The 16,866-nt window shown below is 35.5% G+C and overlaps 1 protein-coding gene, 2 long non-coding RNA genes and 1 other non-coding gene across 6 annotated transcripts; 3 read left to right on the top strand and 1 right to left on the bottom strand.

The window, feature by feature from the left end:
- Positions 1 to 209: 209 nt before the first annotated feature.
- On the top strand, positions 210 to 2,831 carry LOC124886391. Of its 2 annotated transcripts, none has more exons than XR_007043493.1 (2): positions 210 to 1,907; positions 2,129 to 2,831. It is a non-coding gene; the product is annotated as an uncharacterized LOC124886391 (long non-coding RNA). The 2 variants fall into 2 exon arrangements; XR_007043502.1 differs by having other exon boundaries at positions 2,038 to 2,831.
- A 2,427-nt stretch (positions 2,832 to 5,258) lies between these two features.
- LOC107869222 (ribose-phosphate pyrophosphokinase 1) lies at positions 5,259 to 13,229 on the top strand. Of its 2 annotated transcripts, XM_016715775.2 has the most exons (8): positions 5,259 to 5,572; positions 8,440 to 8,604; positions 9,411 to 9,659; positions 10,086 to 10,229; positions 10,316 to 10,483; positions 11,238 to 11,307; positions 11,650 to 11,731; positions 12,331 to 13,229. In XM_016715775.2, exons 1-8 carry the CDS (start codon positions 5,435 to 5,437, stop codon positions 12,509 to 12,511), a joined length of 1,197 nt encoding a protein of 398 aa, XP_016571261.1. In that variant the 5' UTR covers positions 5,259 to 5,434; the 3' UTR covers positions 12,512 to 13,229. The 2 variants fall into 2 exon arrangements, with proteins under 2 accessions (XP_016571261.1, XP_047250391.1); XM_047394435.1 differs by lacking the exon at positions 11,650 to 11,731 and having other exon boundaries at positions 5,275 to 5,572.
- LOC124886388 lies at positions 5,579 to 6,551 on the top strand. The gene is made up of 2 exons (XR_007043491.1): positions 5,579 to 6,147; positions 6,283 to 6,551. It is a non-coding gene; the product is annotated as an uncharacterized LOC124886388 (long non-coding RNA).
- A 1,041-nt stretch (positions 13,230 to 14,270) lies between the features above and the next one.
- LOC124892570 lies at positions 14,271 to 14,382 on the bottom strand. Its single transcript, XR_007050325.1, has one exon. It is a non-coding gene; the product is annotated as a U5 spliceosomal RNA (small nuclear RNA).
- Between the last annotated feature and the right edge of the window lie 2,484 nt (positions 14,383 to 16,866).

Genomic DNA, 16,866 nt, shown 5'->3' with positions numbered 1-16,866 from the left:
AAAGTTTATAAAGTTGTCCCTTTTAAAGTTTTTTTAATGTTTACTTTTTAGTTATCTTTTCTTAATAAGTGGGATCCACTAAGAATAAAATGGAAATGGTGTTATTAAATATTTATCAAATAAGAAAATGTGACATTTTTCTTGGGACAAACCAAAAAGAAAATGACGACATATAAAATGGAACAGAGGGAGTATAATTTTTTATTCTCACATACACCCCATCCCTTGCACACGAGTCCTGCTTGAGGGCCGTTGACATCGGCCATGTTTCAAAATGCTGATCCAGGCCCAAGTTGGCATTGGCCCGTCCATATTTTCTGTGTAAGTAAATACGCCTAACGTACAGATGGACTCATTATACAATGAAATAATCTCTCTTGTAGGTTTTCCTCCACCTAAAATTTTCTCAAAACATGATCTTTAATTTTGTAGATCTAACAGTTACTTGCTGAGCAGGAGAGCTAAGAAAATTGCAATGGGTGGCATAGATTATGTTGATTTCTCCTATCCTGCACCACCTGTTGGAATTGAAGCTACACCCAGAAAAGACGACGACGAGTTTGAATTAAGAAAATCGACGGAAGAAGAGGTACTGGTAGCTTTGACAGACGAGAGTGTCACTATTACCGGGATATGTGGTATGGTAGGAGTAGGAAAGATAACATTTTTATAGCATAAAATTCTGGCAGTAGCTTCGGGAGGAGATTTTTAATAGCATAGAATTCTTTGACTAGTATTGGGACTGCCGAACCAGTTTCGAGAAAGATTAATTATTAGATGAATTTACTAAATTAATGTTTCGGTCAAAGTCTATTTAATTGTTGGAATGAGTAAACTCAATATTTTGCTATGGTAGCTCCATTGCATCATTTCCAATATTGCTGGATGACATATCCATTATATGTGAACTTGTCAATATGCAAATTCTCGGCATTAAATATTATGCTTAAATGTATTGTCACGACAGATAGAAAAATTGATCATATGAACAAACAACACTTGAAATGATTTCACCATGGATCTTAGTTTCATTAAAGAAACTATATATTGTGAAAGTAGAATATATAAGTTACTCGACGTTCAGCCAGCTGGAATGCTAATCGTAATTGACTGCACTACCACTAATTGGATGTTTTGGAGATGTGATTCACAATAACTGGTCGTTTCCTCCAAACGAAGGTTGCCTTTGCTCTGTATCTTTGCTAACAAATACTTATAGCATGAATATAGATCTCCAGGTTATTGAGACCACCTCATTGGGTTATTGAATCTGCCTCCTGATGAGAAAGAGCAAGAGCGAACATGTACTTTCAAGCGGAAATGGCTCAAAGAATGTGCTGACCAAGTTGCTACTGGATGGATTTCTGCATGTTACCTTATTGTAGGATATTGAGATATGGTCCCATTTTTTCTATTTGTAATTGAAGATGTATGAAATGCATGGCCTCCAAACTTTTGAGCCTGGAATGACTAGACCGTGTTGGGACTGAAAACATAACCGCTCTATGCTCTCACCAACTTCCGAATGGCTATTCAGTAAACTTGAAATATTGGAAGTAGTCGAGCGTGGCAAATTGAGAAACTTGATATCTCCATCAGCGGCAACATGTATTTTGAATCTTCGAATATTGCAAACAGGAAACTGCCTGGAGGAAGAAGTGATGACGGGAGAGGACTAGGAGAAAGAAATGACCAACGAGTTCTTATTTCCTCTGTTGGAAGTGTTGGAAGAGAGCTGGAGCATAGCAAGCTACCAAAGCTGAGGCATTTCTTGCGGACGGAGAACGCTCTAGAATTTCCATTTCTCTAAGAAATGGACATTAAAAGTTGTATAGAATGAACACGTTTGTCCTAAGATCCGTGAGTAAACAAAGTCTAAGGAATGGCTGAAGATCCTTAATTCTAAGGTTTGTCTTGTGCCTTGTATAACTAATTATATTTGTCCTCAAGCATTAATACACCCTGCTTTAGTGTTGTATAACATGTTCTTTAGCTAGTAATTTCACTTATTCAGTTAGTTATTTCTGGTTTTGTCAGTGAAGCAACTTTCTTCTACTTGCCCAAATATTTCTAGTTAGAAATATGAAGCATCAAAATTGTACTTTCTTATTGCAATCGCTGCTACCAGGAACAAGAAGCTAGTGATGACTATGAATTTGACGCTAGTGATAATGGAAGCTAAGTGGTGTCTACGAATCCAAAACTAGCGGGTATTCCTCTCATGGTAGCTTGTCTCAATATATGATGTTTTCAAGGTTTCGCTGGATGGGACTCCACACTCCCTTTCTATACTATCACATATCTCACCTCGGGGCTAACAGAAACTTCAAGCCTGAGTTATAGGAGCAACCATCGGAAGAAGGAAAAGTCGAGCCAAACAGGAAGCGAACTCAAAGTGCGTCCGTCTATCATGACCCCCGATAGCTTCAAGAGAACAACAACCATCCATTGCGAGAGAGATCACAATTCCGGATATGCTGTTTTATGTCACTCGATAACTTGATTGGGACATTCTTGTTTTAATACGTGAAGATGGTGATGGATCTTTCGCCAGAATCTTTTCGATTGTTCTCTGGTTATGCTAGGTATATATATAAAATTTGTTCCAAGTAGCCATGTAGGTCTGCCTCTGTAATAGTTTATAAGGAGACTATTGCAAGTAAACTTTCATTTTCTCAAGTAAATTTTGGTTCCCTTGCTAACATACCTATGCATTTTATGTAAAGACATTTGCCAAAATAGAATTATTTTCCTTATGAGCTTCCCAGAACGAAAATCGTGAAGAAGAAAATGTGATTGATTGTTTATGGTTGATGTTGATCATTGGTCCATGTCTGTCCCGTTATGAAATGGTATTATTTATGGGGTTAGGCTCAATTGTACCAAATTATCACACGTATAAAATGAAATTATCATTCGTTGTGCTTGTTACACGTTAGCTAACCACATTTTTTTCCATGTTCAATTGACACTTTCTTGACACTCAGTTCTAAGGTTGTGAATTTGAGTCACAAGGGAGCGAAAGGTGACAGCTAAGAAAGGTAAAAAAAATTGACAATTTCTCTAGTCTTCTATGTTCAACAGACATTGCTTGTTCAAAGAAAAATATAATTTTCAATTTGTATTTAGAAACAAACTAAAGAAACGATAAAGTTTTGATTATTCTTTTAGAAAAAAAGTTGCGAATAGTCATTCAATCTATTCTCCAACCAAATATCAGTTTTGGTCTATGTGCAAGTATAAGATGGTCATTCTCAACTTTGTTGTCAAATAGGCTACTTATGACCAACATGGGTTGGGCTGTGGTATAATGGTGGAATTACTTCATCAGGTTTGAGCTCTGGGTATGGAGAAAATTTTATTCAGATTGCCACCCCTATATGGGCCTTGCAGTGCGTGATTTGAATTAGTCGGGATTTCAATGCAGGTATTAAACACCGGATAGGAAACCAAAAAAGAAAAGATGGGGCTCTGCAGTGTGTGATTCGAATTAGTCGGAACTCCAATACGGGTACCGGAAACCGGGTGGGAACTCCCCCCCCCCAAAAAAAAACTACTTATGAGCCTCAAAATCAAATTAGTCATTTCTTGGCAAAGGTAGATGAACGACACTCGTGAGTCATTTTTCATAAGTTTATGGTTTTTTATCTTTTTCCGTTGTTAGTAATACACAGAGTCATATTTAGAGGTCAAATTTGTATGCATTTTACTTTATTCTTTCCTAAGTTGACGGCTTATCTAGTGTATATATACATTGCGTTCAAATTGAAATAATATAATCTTTTTAAAATTTCATTACATGATATCGGAGCTATGTTCGTTTCTATTTGGATCCCAAATCATGCATTATGATGATTAAAGAGTAGTATGTGGTTCAAAAACTAACTATACGGTCTAACTTTTACGAGAAAGGAGAAAATTCTACACGAAAACTCAAATAGCAACCAAGAGAAGTCTTGCTCAAATTTGCTTCCTTTTGTGAGGGCCCAAAATTATGCACTTTTATTGCGTGTCACCTTTTTTTCAATTAACCTGATGTTAATTGTTAGTTGTTAGATTGTTGACTAAATTACAGCCAACTGCCAACCAATGACAAATTTAGTGGTTGCTTAGTATTCCCTCCGTCTCAAATAATTTAAAATATTTTTTAATACCCAAAAAATTAATAAGAGGTGCAAATTAATTAATATGACCTTGATTAGATAATCTTTTCATTTAACATGAATATAATTGAAAAAAATAATCAAATATCTTTTGAATTCTTAAACATATTAATTATTTTAAGATAAATTTTTATAACAAATATATCAAGTAATTTGAGACGAAGAATAGAGCATATAAAGGTAATATTGAACAAAATGTATCAGTACGATTGAAATAGATTATATTAAACAACTTATGTCAGAGATTATTTTTTAAATATCGTTTATATTAAGGATAATTTTATTTTAACCATGTTATTTTTTTTATATACTAATAATTTATTATATATTATTTATACACATTATAATTCAATTATATATAGAACGTAAATCCTATCAAAATATAAAAAATTAAATAATATAATAATTAAAATATATATAATTTTTTTTAATACACTCTATCAAATGACGGTAATCTTACAAATGAAACAGTGGAAGTCTATAGAGAGTGGTGTGTTTTATGTGTATGCGGTCTTTTTCTTGTGTATGGATCGGGAGATTGTTTATGATATATTCTTAATTAAAGCAAATAATATGAAAGAGAATATGGTGATAAAAACAATGGAGAGAAAAAATAATAAGTGGCAGTGAGGGTACAAAGCTCCCGTGATGTACTATATTGGATTTTGGGAAGGCCGGATCATAAGGGACTACAACCTCACCTTATATTTCAGTAAAAGCCTGTTTCCATGGCTTAAATTTGCGATCTCCTGATTGCATGACAATACTTTTATCAGTTACTTCAAAACGCTCTTTCCATGAAGGTTAATCGAAGTTCAATTTACAACAACGACAAAATACTAAGTGATTAATAGACAGAGTTATCTAATAATTATTGGCGAAGAGAAGAGATGTTAAATATCTTGTGAAACTAATCGAGGAGCATGAAAACATACTCAAATAATTAGCTTATTAAAAAGAAATAATAAATTATCTGAAGTATTGCGTCGAACCCCGAAAAATCAACCGATAATAACAAAAAAAAATAATTAATAAAATAGAAAAAGATACAATAATTCCTAAAATGGGGAAAAAAAGGTTGTAAAAGATTACAAAACCAAAATCCATTTTCCTATTTCCATCTACATGACTTTGCTATTCAGCTAAAAGAAACAAAATCCTAATGGTATAAAGCAAACACAAAGAAATAAATAAAGGATTGCCATACAATATATAGGAATAGAATAGGTGACAAAGCCATAGCCAAAACCAAAACGTCCCAAATCCCTTCAATGGCTTCTTCCTTAACTTCGCCTTCCCTTTCTTCATCTTCAACCTCTTCTTCTACTTCTCTATTCTCTTCTTCTTCTCCCTCTTCTCTCTATCATAAAAGCTTTGTTCCTAAACGCACCCGTCTTCCCACCCATGTTGTAAGTATTTTTTACTTTAATTTATTTTTTCTTTGTTTAATGGAAAACAATGCCTGTTACCTGTTTGATAAAATGGGTCCCTGAAAAATTGATATTAAAAATGAATTGAATTTACATGTGTGCTAGCATTGGTAGATAGAGTCACGTGATAACGGTTGCTGAATTTAGTAGAGGTGTACAAAAGCTGGCCGGGGAACCACAGTTATCAAAAAAAGAAGAAGAAAGAATTGTTTTACATAGTATTTCTATTTTGCTTCTGTTTTCGAGTGTCTATTAGATAGTTAAGTTAAATCACGTAAAATATTTCATTTTCTTTAATCTGGGTTTGGCTCTTTTTTTTTTTGGGGGGGGGGGGGGGGGGTTGGTGTCTATTTTGATACAAGGGTTCTTGAAAAATTTATTATGTATATTGATTTTGCAGGATATTGCTCATATGAAATCGAATTTACATTGCTTCTCTATTCTTTTCTTGATTGGTAAAAGTATTTATGTTCTTTTATATGTTTCAGTTCATGTCGGTTGAAACTCTGTTAAAGCTCCAATTTTGGTTTCTCAAAAGTGTATGCTGCTTATGGGTATTTGTTTGTTTTAGGCTTAATATATCGACAACCAATACATTTTATTTAGAAGCTCAACTATTCTTGTGCTTAATAAGCACATGAAAAGAAAGGAAAGGCAGCCCGATGTACTAAAGCCCCCACCATGCGCAGGTTCCAAGGAAGAGCCCCTAAGAGTGCATTGTACGCAGCCTTATATTGCATTTCTACCAGAGGCTGAGGCTGTTTCCAAGGCTTGAACATGTGACCTTTTGGTCACATGGCAACAACTTTATCAGTTACTCCAAGGCTCCCCTTCAAATTAAGCACATGAATATATGATAAAATGTTCCTATCCAGTTCACATTTTTGAAAATTTTTTGCGTGTGTTCTTTAACGGCTGTTAGTAGTTAAGTTAATCATATAAAATATGTCATTTTCTTTAATCTGGGCTTGGCTTCTTTTTTTGTTTAATGGAAAACAATGCCTGGTATCTATTCGATTAAGTAGTTAAGTTAATCATATAAAATATGTCATTTTCTTTAATCTGGGGTTGGCTTTTTTTTTTTGTTTAATGGAAAACAATGCTTGGTATCTATTCGATTAAGTAGTTAAGTAAGTTAATATATAAAATATGTCATTTTCTTTAATTTGGGGTTGGCTTCTTTTTTTGTTTAATGGAAAACAATGCCTGGTATCTATTCGATTAAGTAGTTAAGTTAATCATATAAAATATGTTATTTTCTTTAATCTGTGCTTGGCTTCTTTTTTTGTTTAATGGAAAACAATGCCTGGTATCTGTTCGATTCAGTAGTTAAGTTAATCATATAAAATATGTCATTTTCTTTATTCTGGGTTGGCTTCTTTTTTTGTTTAATGGAAAACAATGCATGGTATCTATTCTGAAAAATTGATTCTTTATATTGAATTTGTAGAATATTGCTCATATGGAATTGAATTTACATAGTATTTCTATTCTTTTATTGTGTTTCAGTTTTATCGGTTGAAACTTTGTTAAAGCTCCAACTTTCGATTGCTAAAAAGTGTATGCAGCTTATGGGTATTTTTTTTTGTTTTAGGCATAGATGTATAGCCAGTAAATCTTATTCAGACAGTCGAGCACCTAAACACATGTTCTTATTAGACACTTTTGTTTTGAGTTATTGAAATTATTTTGCTTGTGTTTTCAAGCGTCTTTTAGGTAGTTAAATCAGTCTCGTATTAAATTACATTTTCTTTTATTATGCACGTCAGCCTCAATTAGGACATGCCTGAAGCTGTGCAGCTTATTGAAGTAAATGCTTATAATTAAAGGAGGTGGCATATTTTACGTGGTTACCTTATCTATTGAATGGATTCTTGAGAACACGCGCAAAAGTAATTCCAAAACTTGAACTGAAAGCATCTAAGAGGAAGATTTTATCATGTGTTTAAGTGCTCAATTGGAACAAGTTGTACTTCGAGTGTGTAAATGAAAATTAGTGGCACGTTCATTGTTCAAGGGGTTGTCGATGTATTAAGCCTTTGTTTTATTAAGATGCCTTTACTATATGTTTTTCTTTTTAGATAATACTCGTTACTTTTCTATGTAATTGAAAGCATTTCATAAGAATCTTAAGTGGTGAAAATCATATTTAGTGCTAAAGCTGATTTTCCAAATGAGCAGTTATGAGATTGGATAAAAGTGTTGAAAGTGATAATAAATCATTGATGTGTATGGTTAAAAATACAAATGCTTTTGAAGCTATTTACAAATTAAAAAAAAATAGATAGTGTCTTTACACGGAGAAAGATGAATATTGAAATGGAATGCAGAAGGAATTAGGGTTTGTTTTGGGAAGAGGATTTCGGGTATTTCATAAGTTGTTAGGGATAAAATTGTAAAAGTCTTAATCAAACCGAAGTGCTTATAAGCTAGAGTCATAAGTTGAATTGCATATTGTATGGCTTTTCAACTGATTTGGGTTATCAGCCTTTCTGGTGTTTCCAAACACCCAAAAGCTCTTTCAGATATGTCTTAAGGAGTCATAGTTATTGTTGTACCGTTAAATGAAGGGGAATTTGAAAAAGATAAAAGTGATCAGAAAAATTGAATCTTTGTATGAATTTTGCAAATTTAGGACAAATTAGGAAACTGAGTTTGACCCGATAAAAGAAAAAGGAACCTGAGTTTGCTCTTCCTTTATGGATTCAGTCTTGTGAGTTGGAAGTTTGTTCAAACCTACAACTTTGGTTGGTGAAAAACTTATGGTGCTTATGTACTTGTTCTTTTAATTATCATACCTCTACAGTTTGTTTTTCTTTATCTTATATCATTTGTTTGGGTATCAGAAATGTGAAATCAGCGAACCAGTGAATGGGAAGCCTAGTGTGCCAATCATCAATGATGGAACACTTTCAAAGTTCTTGCAAGCAAGGCGCCTGCAGAATGCCGTTGGTAGAAACAATAATAGACTGAAGATATTCACTGGAACTGCAAATCCTTCGCTTTCTCAGGTACACCAGACGATTGTTAATGGAGTTATGTGTATCCACTGTTGTTTGTTCAACGCTTTGCAACATCCAAATTCAGTTTAGTAGATTTTTTCATCATATTTGATTTAATGACAATTAAGATCTTCTTATTTGTTTCATACAGTGTGAACAATGACATGCTGAAGAATGTCGCAGTTTTGTGCTTCCTCAGTTTCAAAATAATAGTTCAGTGGTTTAAATGTGTTATTAACTAAATTCTGAACTTTTGGAATAGCCTTACTAGTAGCAGGAAAAGAAAACAAGTCCTTGGGGGACTGCCACCACTTATACATTGTTCTTGACTATTCTAGCCTGCTCAAGGATATAGTTTCGGGATTTGGATGGAGAGTGGCTCTGGCTGTATGTTTCAGCTTTAAATTTTCTGTCCTAAACAATTATTCATCAATTTATTCGGAATTTCTTCCTTTTAAATATTGCATAAGAAGTATGGAATTTAATACACTTACGTTCTTTCCTCTCTTTCTAGTCTTAATTTTTAGCACGTAACTGATTGAATACCTGACGAAGCATAGGAACAGTAAAAAATGGAAAGATTTAGGACATTTCTTTGTTTTCTCTCTTATATGGAAAGAGACACAATCACAAAAATATTTGAAATTTCCTCTGGAAGAATCCTCCATATGTTTGTCTTAGAAATTATCTACTTTTCTCCTCAATCTTCAAAATATAGAAATCATTGTTACTTCTAGCCATGAAATCCATCAGAGTTCTTTTAAGTTTATGCTATATTTCTCTTTACAATTGATGCAACATCTTTTGTCACTTAGGAAATTGCTTGGTACATGGGCTTTGAGCTGGGAAAGGTCAACATCAAGCGCTTTGCTGATGGTGAAATTTATGTCCAGTTGCAAGAGAGTGTTCGAGGCTGTGATGTCTATTTGATTCAGTCCACATGTCCTCCGGCCAATGAAAACCTTATGGAGCTTCTGGTAATGATAGATGCATGTCGAAGGGCTTCTGCCAAGACCATTACTGCAGTTATTCCATACTTTGGATATGCCAGAGCTGATAGAAAGGCAAGTTAGATTCCATTGCAAATCATATTCTTGCAAGCTTCAAGTTTTGTTGGTCAAGTTTCTTTGCCTCTTTTTGTTTGTTTCTACTCTACCTTGAGGTGGGAATGGGTGTGGCATTGACCTCTCTTTACCTGAACCCAAAAAGTGATTATAAAAGTAGGGTAGAGCCTAATCTGACATTTTTCTGTGCTTATGATTACAAGTACTATCGCTATTTGCTTGCATCTTCTTCTGGTTGTTCAATATCTTAGTGTTCTTTACTCTTGAGTTAGTGCAACAATTATATCAAGCAATCTCTCTTTGGTGTATTTTTTAACTACATTTCATTCACGTGTTTTTTTCAGTTGGCTCTAAAAAGTTACAAATGTGAAGACAAGTTTTACTGTGTTTTATATGTTCTAATTATCATAAATTTCCTTGTTACAGACACAAGGTCGTGAATCCATTGGCGCCAAATTGGTTGCGAACCTTATAACTGAAGCAGGTGCGGATCGTGTTTTGGCTTGTGATCTGCACTCTGGGCAATCCATGGGTTACTTTGACATTCCAGTGGACCATGTGTACTGTCAGGTAATCTCTTCTTTACTATTGGAAAAGCTTAAGTAATGCCCATTTTAAATTGGTAAATAAGCAGTCTCCATTCTTTGCTTGCACAGCCTGTTGTCCTTGATTACCTTGCCAGCAAGAAAATTTCTTCTGATGATTTGGTAGTAGTTTCTCCTGATGTTGGCGGAGTTGCTAGAGCACGTGCCTTTGCAAAAAAGTTATCCGATGCACCTTTAGCCATTGTGGACAAAAGGCGGCAAGGGCATAATATAGCTGAGGTAGACATGAAGCTAACCTTGATACTGCAGTTTGTTGCATTGATATGCTTTTTTGAGGGCTTTCTTCTTTTTTTTTTTCCCCAATAAACGTACGACCTAAATATATTCGGTCACATATGGTCTTGCTTTTTCCTTTTTCCTCGTGGAAACAATTTTTAAGTTCTGGTCCTACAATAGCTAAGGTGAATCTCTCTTTAAAAGTTTCATAAACTGCAGCAATGTTTTGTCAACAACGCACGCTGCTGGTGTGCTTCCCTATGGTTCTATTCTTTTTGTTGCCGGAGGTGCACATCCCTCTTCTATGTGTTATATAGATTCAGGACTGTTTATTATATAGCAGTCTCAAAAAGTTCTTTTCTGTAAAGTAGAAATATTTCTGTGTTCAGTCTTAGTCTCATAGCTTATAAGCATTCTTCCAAAGTCAAGTAAATTGTTATAAGTTCTTTTGGGACAAGGTAATTCATTAACAGAGTACCAAAAAGCGCATAGCAGATATTCTTGAATGCAAATGAAACAATGTTATAAAACTATTAAATACACATAAAGTCAAGTAAATTGTTATAAGTTCTTCTTTTGGGACAAGGTAATTCATTAACAGAGTACCAAAAAGAGCAAAGCCGATATTCTTGAATGCAAATGAAAGAGTGTTATAAAACTATTAAATACACATTAACCTGTGCTTACATTTCTTATTGCAACATCACTTTCTATGCATCCTATTGTGTCCTTGAGCCATTATTTTGCTGCGCTGCAGGTTATGAACCTGATAGGTGATGTTAAAGGAAAAGTTGCAGTTATGGTGGATGACATGATTGACACAGCAGGTTAGTTGGACGCATTAATCAAATTTTCATGTCAATCTAAGTCTGGAAAACATAAATGGTTTATAGTCTTTATTCTTTCTAGCATTGGCACTAACTAAAGCAGTGAACTAAAAGAACTTTGGTGATCTATTGAGTATCCTCTATCTTGAGTTGTTTTCCCTGAAAACTTTACTAATTTTACGTTCGTCTTTCTTCCATTTACGCATCTTCGTGAGATTATGAAATTTTGTCTCAGCTAGGCACGTGCAGTGCGGAACTTCTTTTGGTTTTGTTAGGCTCACTCTCTTATTATGAGGTCAGGTTAGAAAATCATTTTTAACTTTCTTTTTATGGGGGTCTTAGGGACTATTGCCAAAGGTGCAGCACTTTTACATCAGGAGGGGGCACGTGAGGTTTATGCATGCTGTACACATGCTGTTTTTAGGTAACATTTCCCATTTAATTGACACATTTTGGTATAGTGGTTAGCTGGGTGAATATGGTTCTACTTCAACACAAACTATCTTGTGCGAGAATTGTTCTATTCATTTGTCAGATCTTCAATCATTTCTTTCAAGGCTTAATATTCCATTTCTATTCTAAATGTCGTTTAAGTTTTTTTGGCACTTTAAGAAAACCATTTGATAACGTTAATTATAAGGATTATAAGTCACTCTCTACATCTCTTCGAATAACCTTTTATCTCTCCTCAGACATTTTAGATCATTTTCCAGAGAAGGGGTTGATTTGGGAAAAAATAATTAATTCCTTGTTGGTTTCCTAAACAACACGTATTTTGGGATCAAATTTGAAAGGCAAAACCGACATTTAGAATGGACCGGAAGTAGTATTAATTTGTATATTGATTTTGAGGCCCATACTGTGTTGTTCTCTGAATACTAATAGCAACTGCTATTCTTTTGTTCCTCTGGTTCCAACATTCTTGATTAATTCGCCGATGCTGATAGCAAATTTACTCATATTGTGTTTGCTTGCTTGAATTGGCTTTGTGTTAACTCAATTTTAATATTCTTGTTCCGACAGCCCACCTGCTATTGAGAGGTTGTCAAGTGGCCTTTTTCAAGAGGTCATCGTCACAAACACAATTCCTGCAATGGAGAAAAACTATTTCCCTCAGCTGACTGTTCTTTCAGTTGCAAATCTTCTCGGTGAAACAATTTGGCGAGTCCATGATGATTGTTCTGTGAGTAGCATTTTCCAGTAGGTAGGACAGATACTGGCAACCCCTCAGGTGACCGAACCCCACGTTTAGTTTTCTGTACTTTTTATTCTTCGAATTATCCTTACCTCGTTTGCTCTTCCATCAGTTGACACTTCCATTGGCATGTTCCTTTACCTTAAGAGGTCACTGACATGCAGAGCGAACAAATTCTTCTTTCTTTCTTTTTTTTTTTCATGATTGTTTTTCACCTACACTTTTAGAGTATTTCGCTATTCTTTAAGTTAGATAGTAGAAAGGATGGGAAAATGTGAAGTCCTGTGCTTATTAGCAGCTGGGATTGCTGACAGAAAATGCTGTTTTTTTTTTTTAAATCATATGGTATCTGAAGTCCACTTCCTCGAATAATTCAAATTTGCACTAGGTAGGCCCATTATGGGAGGTAAAACACGCACTACCAAGAAGTTTTGCATTTGCAGGCCTCGAACTTGTGACCTAGTTAAAAGATTCCATCCATCCCGCCACACCCCTTGATGGTAGAAAATGCTGCTCTGACATAGTCCCTCATCTTTGAAAAAGGTCAATATGAGAGTGTCGAGTTTCAATTCCTGCCTGAATGTGGTTTCTTGGAGCCTCCTTTGGAGCTGTGTTATTATGACATTGATTTGTTTTAGTACATGTAAGAAACTGGTCCAGTGAGACCTATTGGAAAGACAAGTTGATCTAATATAATGTTCAGAGAGGATATTGTTATTTGTTCTCATAATTTCCAGTTTTGGTTGCTTCACCCCCCGTCCCCACTCCCACCCCTCACGTTGTAGTGTTTTGCTAGATTACATATAAATGTGAGACAATATACATAAATTTTCTTGATGTACTTACCAAACATTAGAAAATAAATAAGAAACTCGTTTTTCAAGAAGACATTTTCCTTCGTACCAAAGTCAGTGCAAGCATTTTGAATTTTGTTCCAGTTGGTAGAATTCAAGATGTCGGCTGCAATTCTATTCAAGTTTTTTGAGAGTGGTTAACCACTTTAACAGCTCACAACTAGAAGTTTAGAGCATTGATTAATCTCATGATCAGGTTCTGATTCTATCAGCAGCGTCTGCTATAATACTGCTGTACATCGCGCTTAAATACTTGGGCTTTCCAATGCATGCATGACGGACACAATCAATTCAAAATTTTAGTATGGATAAAGGAACCAATGGTTTAGTTGTCCATTGCAATCAATGTGCATAATGGTACTTGGCTGAGCACAAGTAGAAGGGGTAGTTCAACGGAGGATGCCCGTCTCAGACATGTGAAGATCAGAATTGAGCTGCTCACCTTTTCAATTCAAGCAGATGCAGTGCCCAAGCTAAACCAGCTCAAGTAAACTATTGAAATTAAATCAACTAATATGAAAACTGCTAATTCAAACGATTAGAGCTCTAGTTATAGATTAAACGAGTTATACTCAAACGTTATTGAGTTTATTCTATTTCAAATTAATTGTTTCCTTAGGACAACATAAAGAGACTTCTGAAAACAGAAGAATGGTTCCTTTGACAAATGTAAAAATTTAGTACTCAGTCTACCTTTACTTTTTCATTTTCTATTTTGAAATATCCAATAATACTTATCACCCCTCTAATAAGCTCTAATAGACACATGCTAAGAAGTTTTAACTAGTTTATTATTGTTGGGGTCTCAGTGAAGAGAACCCCGCCAATTTGGGGTTTCAATGAAGAGAACCCCACCAAAAATTGGCGTATGCCTCTGGTGATATAAGAAGAGAAGTTTTAACTACTATTATTGTTGGGGTCTCTCAACCCCTCTAAAAATTGGCGTATGCCACTGTATTCAACGCACACACGATATTCTTTAATAAAAGGCGAAAGAATAATTCGCTATGTGCTCATTGCGTGGCTGCGTTAGTTTCATTGGGGTTGCAGGAGCTTACTTTATGGTAGCTTCAACTGCTCACTTCTTTAGTTGTAGCGATGTGGGACTACGTTCAACAACAGTACAATATCACTTTGAGCATGGGCCTAAGGCCTTAGCAGCTCTTTCCCATATCAGTGGTCTTAAAATGGGCTGTTTGTGGATGAATGAAATAATGTGAACCTGAGATCCAATTTAATTTATGGGAATTTCACTTTCAAGTTTTCGCAAGGACTGCCCCGAGGTGGTCTTTAATTTTTGCCCTACAAATCAATGATACTTAACTTTTGTCCCGGCATCTCAATTACTGAAATTTGTGGGCCAAAGTACTCTTAACTATGATCTAGTTTCGTAAGGTTGTTCTGCATAAGTTGTAAGGCAAAAGTTCTCCGGAAATAAGTTATTTCTCTTAAGCAAAACATTGTGTGTTCGGAAACTAAACTTGTGTCTTAGGATTTTTTTTCTTGTGAGGCATAACTTGTGGATTGCAATTTTTTTTTTTTTTTTTTGGATGTCAACGTATTTTGGATCAGTTTTCCAAAGTGCTAAAGGGCAAATATTAATGGTCATAAAGAGGCAAAAATTAAAGACCAGTCCATATTAACGGCATGGTTAGCGGGCTATGATAGAATGCGGCAGTGGCAAGGTCATGTGCATGTTGACCTTGTCACACGCATTCAGAGCGTAATTAACATGCAAAGGCACAAGTTGACAGGAAAATATTGTGAAGGCTACAGTGTACACAATGACACCCAAATATGACACCGGAGCCACAAGTGAGGGACACAAGTTGACAGCAAAATATTGTCAAGGCTAAAGTGTGCATATGGCACCCAGGCATGACACTGGAGCCACAAGTAAGGGTCAAGGACTTGAAGTGTGGCAAGACAGCTTGGCGGAGACTTGATAAGGTTTGGGCAAACAATGACACAAGGGCGTGACATTGACATTCAAGACAAAGGCATTTCACATAGAGCTAGCACGGCTAAGGTCAACAAGGAATGGGACACTGATGCCAAGACAAGGCAAGGACATGGCTAAGGCACGGGCGGGTGACATTAGCAAGGGCTTGAGACAAGGTCATTGAGAGGGGGCAATGCTCAGCAAGGGCACAAATTCAAGCCTTAGCACGTACATTAGCTAAATGCTCTAAAAGTAGTGGTAGTTACAAAATGGTAACTAAGTTTAGACGTTAAATTTGAAATGTTAAAATCAGGTCAACGACATTTTTGGAGCTGAAGTAGTATGATCGTAAACATGATTCCTTGTTATTACAGCGTTCACCAACAGCATCGCACAACTCACACTTGAAAAGATCCATATACAAATCATCCACGTCAGAAAGCATCTCTTCAACTACCTGACTGAGTAAAACTTATCTGGGAGTTCAGCAGTTGCACCAAGTTCCAAGGCGTATTTTAGACTTTGAGACACAACACCATAAACTTTCGCATGGGTACCATTTTTCAGCCATAGCCTTCCTCATGGGTACCATTTTTCAGTAAATCGCCCATGGACAAATGTCCCTGAACGACGCAATTGCTATGAAGTCGCTCTTGAACTGACGCAATTGCTATGAAGTCGCAAACGTTTCTCGAACTAAAGTAATATGAAAAAATGCAAAACCAATCGCACACAGTTGAATCAGTAGTTGGAACAAACTCAACATTTAGCTATCAGCTCTCAAATGCCTGCCTCAGAACAAATACAAACGAAGGAAACAATGGAATAGAAACGAAGGTAGAAAATGAAATGCAAAGTGGTAAATAAAAGTGGAATTGATTATCTATGATATGGAACAGACAAATTGGGAAAGGCAGTGAAAGAAAATCCGTGAAGCTCAGGCTGATGTGAGTAAAAAATATACTGTTGGTCTTGGGCAGTATCCTTGGAGGCCACCAAGCTTTGTGTGAAGTCGCGTTGGACATCAGCAAATTGGAAATAGACTGTTCTTTGTCTTGACGAAGGGATTTGAGTATAGCTTTGCATTCACCTGGCTGATACATCATCTACCCGTGGTTCGTACTAAGAAAATATTGTTTCGGCTAGTGGTATTAAAGTGGACAAGTAGGACACGTAGATTTTATTCGCTGGTTCCAGCTGGCCCGTTTTATAGGGAAATGCCTGTATTTGATTTCTTATCTGGCAATTTTTATGTTCGATTTTATTCTGGACTCACTCTGTTGTTTTTGGACGACAATGGGACTGTTTTACCGTTATTGGATTACACGTTTGAGGTTGAGTTAGGCAGACTCTTGACATGGTATATAGTTATAAAATGGTAACTAAGTTTAGACGGTTAAATTTGAAATGTTTTAAATATGCCAGGCAGTTGTGGATCGGCGTCTCAATAAAATTAGGGGCCTAAACCCAAATTTTAATAACAATTCTTACACATATATATAAACATATATACAAAAATACAACTTTAATAATTTAGAAATGTATTATTTGTTCTTGCATAATAGTAT

Source organism: Capsicum annuum, chromosome 1 (genome assembly GCF_002878395.1).
Source record: "Capsicum annuum cultivar UCD-10X-F1 chromosome 1, UCD10Xv1.1, whole genome shotgun sequence".
Lineage (NCBI taxonomy): Eukaryota > Viridiplantae > Streptophyta > Magnoliopsida > Solanales > Solanaceae > Capsicum > Capsicum annuum.
The sequence above is the reverse complement of the archived record's forward strand: the minus strand, read 5'-3'. Positions and strand labels throughout refer to the sequence as shown.

Bases quoted from the DNA above. Each gene is read 5' to 3' on its own strand.
- LOC107869222 (XM_016715775.2), top strand. From the start codon at position 5,435: ATGGCTTCTTCCTTAACTTCGCCTTCCCTTTCTTCATCTTCAACCTCT. The intron at 8,605-9,410 runs GTACACCAGACG...TTTGTCACTTAG, and splicing joins CAAATCCTTCGCTTTCTCAG to GAAATTGCTTGGTACATGGG. The intron at 10,484-11,237 runs GTAGACATGAAG...GCTGCGCTGCAG, and splicing joins AAGGGCATAATATAGCTGAG to GTTATGAACCTGATAGGTGA.